General features: G+C 42.3%; 1 protein-coding gene across 2 annotated transcripts; it reads right to left on the reverse strand.

Annotated features, from left to right (window-relative positions):
• Nucleotides 1–120: 120 nt before the first annotated feature.
• On the reverse strand, nucleotides 121–8,731 carry LOC109744848 (dual specificity protein kinase YAK1 homolog). 2 transcript variants are annotated; one of them, XM_020303991.4, is made up of 18 exons: nucleotides 7,994–8,731; nucleotides 6,999–7,198; nucleotides 6,493–6,646; nucleotides 6,309–6,418; nucleotides 6,140–6,209; nucleotides 5,972–6,054; nucleotides 5,790–5,871; nucleotides 5,653–5,693; nucleotides 5,416–5,538; nucleotides 5,088–5,232; nucleotides 4,873–4,981; nucleotides 4,131–4,219; nucleotides 3,867–3,941; nucleotides 3,416–3,490; nucleotides 2,532–3,331; nucleotides 2,313–2,453; nucleotides 922–1,184; nucleotides 121–408 (listed from the first exon to the last, which is right to left on the reverse strand). In XM_020303991.4, the coding sequence occupies exons 1-18, from the start codon at nucleotides 8,168–8,170 to the stop codon at nucleotides 329–331; spliced, it is 2,817 nt and encodes a 938-aa protein (XP_020159580.1). In that variant the 5' UTR covers nucleotides 8,171–8,731; the 3' UTR covers nucleotides 121–328. The 2 variants fall into 2 exon arrangements, with proteins under 2 accessions (XP_020159580.1, XP_020159579.1); XM_020303990.4 differs by having other exon boundaries at nucleotides 3,413–3,490.
• Nucleotides 8,732–9,734: the final 1,003 nt, after the last annotated feature.

The following is a 9,734-nucleotide window of genomic DNA, read 5'->3' on the forward strand; positions in this document are numbered from 1 at the left end:
CTAAAAATAAAAGGCAGCACCAATGCAGCGCAACGCTCAGTAACCATGTTCATGGCAGATTCATGGCAGCACAACTTCTCACATGCAAAAAAACTGGCATCCCACAATGACAAAGAACCGTTAAAGAAACTGAAGCAACAACCACCACCAAACAACTGCTGTAATTATAGCCTATGCTTCATGAATCCAAGTACCACAACAGGACAACAGTCGGAGGAACGCTATGAGTCGCAAAATCAACAGCACGTAACCAGCGCAACAAAGAATTGCAAACACAAACAATTTACGCCATCAATTGGACGGCATTCCTCCAGATCCAAGGCAAGGGCTAGAAGATCCTCCCGAAATCCTTTCTCCCAAAGGACGGCGGCAGCCCGCTTGTTGCAAGGGAGTGACCAGCGCTTCCTCCTGCACACAGATAGTTCGTTTTAATCAGTATTATGCTTGAAAGACATAGATGCACACAAGCCTCTTTCTCCGGTTCCCAAACAGATCATGGAAGGAAAATAAAATTGTACTAATAACTTCAAAGCTTTGGTTGTAGGATAAGAGGACCCAATTATAGGTTGATCAACAGACCCTCAGTCAATAGCTCATACATTGTCATACAAGGTTTGAAGCTTAACAGCTACAGTTTTGTGCATCGACAGAAATCATATGCTGGTGGAGTATATTATCAAGTGTCTTTTTGTTATCTGTAGTCCTAAACATTATCACTGTCCTGAAGATTAATAGCAAGACTTCAAGATGTTACAAGTTTGCAACGATGATATCATCTAATACTGGAATAGAACAAGTTCATACATAGCATTATTACAGAACTCCTGCTCTGCAAGTGGCAGGAATATAATAGCCATGGCAATGTCAACAACATAATCAATAAAAAACCACCAAGTGTACAACAGTGAAATCATTCGTTACCCCAAGGCATCCCTTCAACCATCCGAGGGGGCGAAGTAGAATCTGGCATGCCATATTTGGACCAGGCAGATTGAACATTCTGGAGATTCCCCGTCGGGCGTATAGAGGTGGAACTCATATGGTTGTGCCGCTGAAATGGTTGTCCGTGACGACCAGGGAAATTTCGCTGGGAATAATTGGCATGGTTGTAACTATCATAGTTGACGTGGCCTGTTGAATGGCCACTCTCTCTGAGAGACGGTGCATGAAATAGGAAGTCATTTCTACAGCAGAAACATGAACAAAGAATCAGTGAATATACTTAATGCAGGAGCAGTAGCATCCAGAATTGGAAAAAAAATCACAGCGGTATTAATTATCTTTAATTGGCTGACAAATCAGAAAACAAAATATTGAAGCATAAAACTGTTAGGGTGCATGAAATGCATTAAAACCAATACGTCCCATGAACTAGTGCACAATGATGTTCCATAGTATGGATGTTTCTAACTGACAAAACCATCTCAAACTCTCAATCATAATGGGATATGCCTGGTAAAATATGCATCTGTATAGTGTCAAACCCTGGGGGCTAGCTAAAATGAGAAAACCTGAGAAACCATTTCCTAAACTCTGTATGAAGCATCATTCCATCCATTTCCATAGGAATAGGATATGTGCGTTAAAAGGTGCACCTGTTTACCTCCAACTACTGGGGCATGTATACAAATTGAAAGGACTGGACAAATCATATTGTTACCTCCCTACGTGAAGCATCAATTCCATTTGTTTCAATGGTCGCTAGTTAATTGCGATATCTTCAATTAATAACTTACGAGTGGAGCTTGTTGAAACTAAGTGTTATGATGTGCAAGATCACATGAAACAGTCATGAGCAGCATGGCACAGGGTGAAAAAACAATGAATGTGCATTACAGATATTGGGACACGGGGGCAGACAGACCTATCTCATCAAATAAGGGGTAGTATCTCATTAATTAAAAGAGTATCTTATTAGTAAATAATACTCAAAGGTCTTATATTTGTTTAGAGAGGGAGTACCATCTTACTGTTAGGAAAGTAGTATCACTTGGTTTAGATTAGATTTTCTGTTGCATTTGCTATTTCTCAGTCACCTGCTGTAGAAGGCAGTCCCTTTTTTTGGGAGTCATTAGATCCTATCACCTGGGCTAACCATCTCTATATAAAGAAATGAGCTACATCCATTATGCGCGAAGCAATCAATTAAACAAGTACTTGTCCTTCACATAGTTTAGTTTCTCTTTCGAGCCTAGTCTCATCTACCCTATGATCTAGCAAGCATAGCGTGTTTCTGGTATTCAAACCCAACAACGTTTAAGGAAGACCCCATTGCAGCAACGAAATATCGAGATCTCATCATGCTACAATACCTTTGATTCGAGCCTGCGATATCATGGCTTTGGATATTGGGCAATCTGCCAGACTGGATTGTTCGACCACTTGCATCTCTCAGGTGAAGACTGCCTAACTCAGCTGATAGTGAATTATCTTCTTGCAGGAGTGACTCATCGCTGCACATAAAATCGAATGAAAAGCTAATCCATAGGCTAGATTATTTTAAAATAAGTAACTTTAATATGCATGATTACCTATAGTTGGGATCCCAATCAGCTGGATCTGGTACTGATGAAGTGGAGGTTGATGTATCAGCTGGCACATTGGATGAGTGCAAAGGACGGAAATCATTGTAACCAGATGGTTGAACATAACCATGATTGGAAGAAGAGTTTGTGGATAAACCAGTGCTAACACCTATCTGGGGCCTCCAATTATAATGACCAGAATTAGGAAGTGCACCATATGAATAGCCAGAATGTCCTCGAGCAAATGCTGAACTGACACCATCTCCATGAGGTCCCTGGATTAGCTGAGATGTATACTCATGTGGTGGCATTGACATAGGAGGGTGACCAAGATTCCTTCTCCTATTGTATTGGCCTACCACAGCAGCTTTTCCTAATGAGGAACCATGACTGCCCCTTGCAGGAGAAGTGGCAACATACTTAGCAGTAGCGCTAGTTGGCATTTGCGCTTGGGAATTTGGAGGAGTAAATTGTGATGGACTGGCCCCAAGAGACATAGGACCTGGACCACCAGGACTTAGTCGAATGCCAACACCATGAGAGAGATGAGGCCTTCTTCTAATATCTGGACTAAATCCTAGAAATGTTCCTCCAGCTTGTGACTGTAAATTGAATCCAGAAGGGCCTAGTGGTGAATGATACATGTTAACGTTATTGACATCATAGCTTCCATAGCTGCTAGCAGGACCTACGTTATCATTAAAGCTACCACGGCTACCGAAGCTGCCGCAGCTGCTTCCATATGAAAAGGGCATCTTTGGCGGAAAAACGTTATTGAATGGTAGGGATCTGTTAATGCTTCCAACCTAGAAAAAATATAAATAATATATTATGGATGTATTCTTGCAAGGTTTCTACTGAATAGAAGCATGAGAGGACATACTTACAACCTGAGGGGAAAGGCCAGCCGCTAGCCAGTGACCTCCTCCAGGATTGTGATCAACTGTTGCAGCACGACCAACGGGCTACAACAAAAAAGGCATAAAGCTTGACTTATAAACTAGAACTGTATGGAAAAGGTAGCTCTTGAGGTCCAAATTTACGAGTTACCCACCCAAACCATTCTGGTATAATGCCACTAAAACCATAAAGAAACTATAACCATAAAAGACATGACGTCTAAAGGGTGTAAATACAATAAACTTTTCAAGATTGATGGGAAGAAACAATGTTGCATGTACGTGTGACCAGGTGAAGACGGGATATCTAAATCGAGATGCATCTATCCTGTTGACTGAAGCAAACAAAAAAGTTGTTTGCTACAGCTAATGGTGATTTCACGTCACAGGTTGTTCACAAGAAGGATATGCAGCAAGGTGTCTGGAATAGGACCATACTTACAATTACGGGGGTCTCCCGGAAAGGCTCATAAGGACCAGTGAAGGCTTCACCAGTTATGAATGGATGATATGAAGCCTGAAATAGATTTTCAAAAGTGTGAAGCACTTCCATTGATGATTCTTCAAGAACACAAGTTAGCGCTCACAGAAAATCAAACAACTCTAAACTTCGTAAGGATATCAAACAAATTCCAGAGGCGAAATGAATGTAACTTCAAGTACACAAACCAGACAAATAATATCTAACTTTATCATTAGCCAATACCTGCAATGGTGACCATCGCTTATTAGGATCAAACTCAACAAGTCCTCTCAAAAAATCAACCAATGCTAAGCAATCTTCCTTTTCAGTCTCTGCGTAAAAATTAACATATATATGATTGCATTAGCAACTTTATTGTAAGGACCACTGTATTTTATCATGTAGTAAAAACTACCGCTCCATATGAAATAAATACCCATGCCTCGTCACTAAAGAACTGTACATTTGTATGCTGCGTGTATAAGCCTGGATTAGTTGTCTATTAACCAAATATGCCCATATGATGACATATGAATTACAGCGTGAAATATGAATAACTGTTAAAGCGACCATGTTACTTTCCCTGAAAGGTACTGGACTCAAATTACAAACATCGGATTAAATGGTTGAAAGGATATATCGAATGTTTGTTTGTTTGTGTGTGTGTGTGGGTGGGTGTGTTACAAGCTCTTCATATAATCTGCATAGGTGTGTATTTCACTGATACTGCAAGAGTAAGCTAACCATTTTCTATATTGGCCTAATTCCAGGCTATCCCTAGAAACAGAGTAAGAAAACCAAGAATTTATTCATGCTAAGAAGCCACTTGACGTTCAAAGACCACCACACAGAGACAGTAATATAGAAATAGAAACAGTAAGTGCTATATTGTATTGAACATTATTGCGGTAGATCAACCCTAAAATTTATAAACAGGGGTAAAGCCACCCCTATTAATAATAAATAAAAGCATCACTGAACAAACCTGGCAGATTACCCTCATTTAAATTCTTCCAAGGGTACGCGAATATGAGTCTGTCAAGCCTCCCACGAGGGAAATACCATTTCCCTATTTTTGGCTTCTTGGAATCCCTCTGTGTTGCAGGATTTAGACAGGGTATGAATAACACAGTATATGTATAAAGCATGACATAGAAGTAGTCTTCAGAATAACTTCCAAGGAAAAACCACAGAACTTACTGCTTCAACCTCGTCTTCTGTTAGTATTCTGTATGAACTGCGAAGACCATTATGTGCTTCATTACCAGGATAAATGCTTCCAACATGTTTAAAAAACTTCCTGGTGTTTTTAGCCTCCCTAAGAAGATCATCTGGTGGTTGCCCACTGTACATGTTGAATATTGGTAAATAAAGTATTATACCATTATTGAACACCTACTAACTGAAGTGAAACAGCTCAACCAGCTAACACGTAAACACCTAATATCGTATAAAGAATTTATCTGCAAACAGCTGGTGGGAAAATAAGAAAGCAGGAGATTAAGATTTTCAATAAAAAAGAACTTACCCGACAATCTCAATCATACGGCTAAGGACATCGTATTCTGATGCTCCAGGAAATAAAGGTAGACCTATATAAAGTTCAGCAACTATGCAGCCAAATGACCACATATCAATGGCGGTAGTGTATCTAGCACTTGTTAAGTGTACAAGCCCACAAGCTAAAATCACAAACTATGCATTGTAAGATGTTTGTGTGACTAATGTTAAATATATTTGCTATTAGAGATGTTCAATAGGATACGGATAGCCAAGAAGCACTTCAGGCGACCTGTAATAACGGCTCTGGAAAAGGAAAAAAATACAAGCTTGACCTCATAATTCATACCGATTCATATTAGTAAAATGAACTTCAGACTGATGAGTGAGTTCGAATAAAACCTGGATATATGAGTAAATCGTTTTACCCTCCATGCACGCTGATCCAAAATCAATTACTTTAACTCCAGCTGCTGAGTTTACTCTGCAAAGGTCACCTCAGTCATCAAACTTAGCATTGTTGAAAGTGGTAGTACACAGAAGGCGTACAAACAAAGTGCTTATTTTCATGGGAAGCAACTCACTTCGGTGTTATGAGGATATTTTCCGGTTTTAGATCACAATGAATAATTCCAGCACCTTTCATGACAATCAATGCATCCAGTATCTAAAAGTAACACATAATAGTTAATATGGCAACAATAGCAACAAACACATATGAAATACATGCAGGATAAGAAAAGGACACCTACCTGTCTTGAGAAAGTACGGACAAATTGCAGTTGCAAACCTCTTAAGTTGTTCTTTTTCAACAGCTCGTACCTGCAAAGTTGGATTTTATGTTACCACATGAATCGAAACTAACACGGGGCATATTTATAAAATATAATAGTAAAGGCAGGTTTAATGGAAGTAACTTACAGGTTATGACCAAGCATTTCAAATGTGATGCACAAATGATTTTTCCATGGAAAAAAATCCAGCATCCGGACAATGTGGTGCTGATCATCAGGATCAAATTTTTCATTTAGCTGCAAATACATGAAACCAGTGTTGTGATGCCAATATTTCAACAAAATAAGTAAATCTAAGTAAATTACCATACCATGCTCAACAGTGAGACTTCCATGATAGCCTGCTGATAAAAGGCAGGCTGGTTTTTTATAACCTTCACTGCAACATAACTGTTGGTTTCTGCATCCCAGCATTTAGCAACCTGCCCAAAGGTACCTTGGCCAAGCATTTCTTCGACAATGTACCTTATTACCAAAAAAAATTGCCAAATGAAATGATGAAGCATAACTTAAACAATCTGAACCCTCGGATGAGCAGTTGTGGAAAAAAAGTTGAACCGGCTAGATCTACCACACAAGTTCTACAAATTGAAAGAAGAAACCAAATATTGCGACAGATCTTCGGATATATTTCTTCTTTCACATACCTTGACTTCTTAATTCTCATAAATAATGGGGCCCTCAAGTATTCATAGATATTTCTAACTTACAAAAATCAACTTCTTGCAAAAGTGAATTTGTGTGCTAAAAGTGTATGAAGTAACCAACGAGAAACAAAAATGTTAAAGCTGGTACACTGGAAAATAACTAAACTAACCTCCGGTCTGACTTCTTATTAACCAATTCCAAGTTGACATACAAGATTAGGTCAGAATTTGCATTATCAAGGCCATCATTGTGAACAGGAACTGCAGGACTGGTGAGGAAGTGCTTGGGATTTAGTGAATCTACGTAATTAAACTCGGGATTGCATTTTTCAAAAGTTTGGACGATGTCTCTGGTCAATCTTGCAACAATCTGCAGGAATAAACAGTTGGTATATCAGAGGTATATGGGCATGTGGTGCATATGAACAATGGTAACAAACTGAATTATAAATGCGCTCCATCTTCTGTCCCATAACGCACTAATTGAGATCAGCAACAGTGTTAAAGGATGTTCTTATAACATTGCACTATTCGTTGGATGGTATAGGCAGGTTTGCATTGTCCAATGATCCATATTTTCTAAAAGAGATATCAACTACAACTAGGATCCTGACACACTTTTAGTTGTGCACTTGCGTAATATTTCCAAATCACTTATACTTGGAATCTCTTTACACTCATGATGGATTGGAATAGCAAGTCAAGCAAACAGAACATGTATATTATATATAACTCAACACTGAATGATTGTTGCAGAAAAAATAGGTGTGGATAATGAATGGGAATGCTAATTGTAGTCAGAAATGAGGTTTGCCTCTGATTAATCAAAAGACAATTTGAGTAGACCACACTGCTCCAGCTGGTCAAACTTTAGTTGCCTGAACCGTGCGTCCAGGCATCAGGAAGAAGGCATCAGCAGGAACGGTGCTGATTCGAGTAGTTCAAGTCACCAAAGTTTAAGATGTACTTGCTGGTTTCTTAAGCTGTAACGGTTTCTTACTAGCATTTCATTATAATTAATTTCCAGCTACGACGACCTCTGAGAATCGCTCAATCCAATTGACAGTTCAAATTCAGCACGGTGAGCCCGAGAATAGCTCCAAAAGGGAAAGCAAGGAAGCATCTTTTGTTAGCCCCGTGAGAGGGGAAGGTGTAGGAAACGTACAGGCCTCTTCCTGACGGCGCGTAGATTGCTTGAACGGGCGGCAACCCCATTGCCCCGGGCGGACGGCGCTTCCGCCCGGTCGCCCACTACCGCAGCAGCGTAGGACCGGAACACCGTGGACTTGGTCGGCGCCCACGGCGGCCCCGCCGCCTTCCTCTCCCTCCCAGTCTCCTCCATTCGCCTCACGCAACCACCTCCCAGCAGGCAGGCGCAAAGCGCCCGCAGAGATCAAGTGCCCAACAACAACAGCAACAACAACACGTCAGCCCAACCCGCACCAGCCCAGGCTCCTGTTGGGATCACGGCAGCGCACTCCGAAGCAGAAGCGGCAGCAGCAGCGGCAGCAGCAGACTAAGCGGCCGCCGGCGGAGTAAAGCTGCATCCTATGAAGCGGCCATCGCCCAATGCTACTCCGGCCCGCGGCCCCGCCGATCCGATCTCCCCGGCCCTCCGCCTCCTCCTCTCGCCGCTCGGGACTGCCCCGGGCGGGGCCAACGGCTCGGAGCCGGGCCGAATTGGGCGGGTAGGGTTTTGGGCCGAGGACGGCCGGCTGCTCGTGCCCGCCGTACTCGGGGCGGCGGCGGCGGGGAAGTGGAGGCGGAGGTGGTGGAGCAGTGGGGAATTTGGAGCGGGGCGGCGAGTCCCAATCCCCTCCTCCTCCTCCTCCCTCTTTCGTCTCTTTTCTTCCTTTCCTTCCTCGTCTCCGTCACCTCCCCTCGACTCTGTGGGTTTTTTTCCGCTCGCCTTCTTTCCAGCTAATATATATACACACGTCTGGATTTTAATTACTGCGGTTAAGCAGTGGAGTTGTAACACGGTCCCAGTGGCAACGGCCTGCAATTATCAACGTCGCCACGCTGAGCACCGCTGTCATCGCGTGCTAGGCCGCGCAACGTCACTGTGCTAGTGCGAGCGTGGCCGTCCGATCTGTCCATCGTGCGGCTCTAAATGGTCGAGAAACAATATATGTTTCATTTATTTCCGCCGAAAGGACTGCGCTGAAAGATATTCATGTATATCTATCTGGTATGACTCGCGTCGGTGGGCTGGCGGTCACGTAAACAAGTAACTGGCGAGCAATGAATGGCGAAAGATTGGGAAAAATATATGTTGGGCCGGCGCATTTTCTGAGGATGTGCATTGATCGAGCCATCAAGATAGATGGATAGGCGTGGAGCAATTTCCGGGTGCGTTACGAGATGTGTAATGGTCGATTCTTCAAGATAGATGGATTGAAAAGGGATTTTCGGATGCTTACAAGATCGTGTGATGGTTGAATCTTCAAGATAGATGGATAGCCGAGGAGTAATTCATGGATTTTAATTACTGCAGTTAAGCAATGGAATTATAAACACAGTCCAGTGACAACGACCCACAATCATCAACATCGCCATGCTAAGCACCACTGTCATCGTGTGTTAGGCAGTGGAACGTCACTGTGGCCGTCCGATCTGTCCATCGTGCGGCTCTAAATGATCGAGAAATAATATATGTCCCATTTATTTCCGCCGAAAGGGCTGCACTGAAAGATATTCATATGTATCTGGTATGACTCGCCGTCGGTGGGCTGGCGGTCACGTAAACAAGTAACTGGCGAGCAATGAATGGCGAAAGATCGGGAAACGCATATGTTGGGCCGGCGCATTTTGTGAAGATTGTGCAATGATCGAGCCATCAAGATAGATGGATAGACCTGAAGCATTTTCCGGGTGCGTTACGAGATGTGTAATGGTTGGTTCTT

Source organism: Aegilops tauschii, chromosome 6 (assembly GCF_002575655.3).
Source record: "Aegilops tauschii subsp. strangulata cultivar AL8/78 chromosome 6, Aet v6.0, whole genome shotgun sequence".
In the NCBI taxonomy this organism is placed as follows: Eukaryota; Viridiplantae; Streptophyta; class Magnoliopsida; order Poales; family Poaceae; genus Aegilops; species Aegilops tauschii.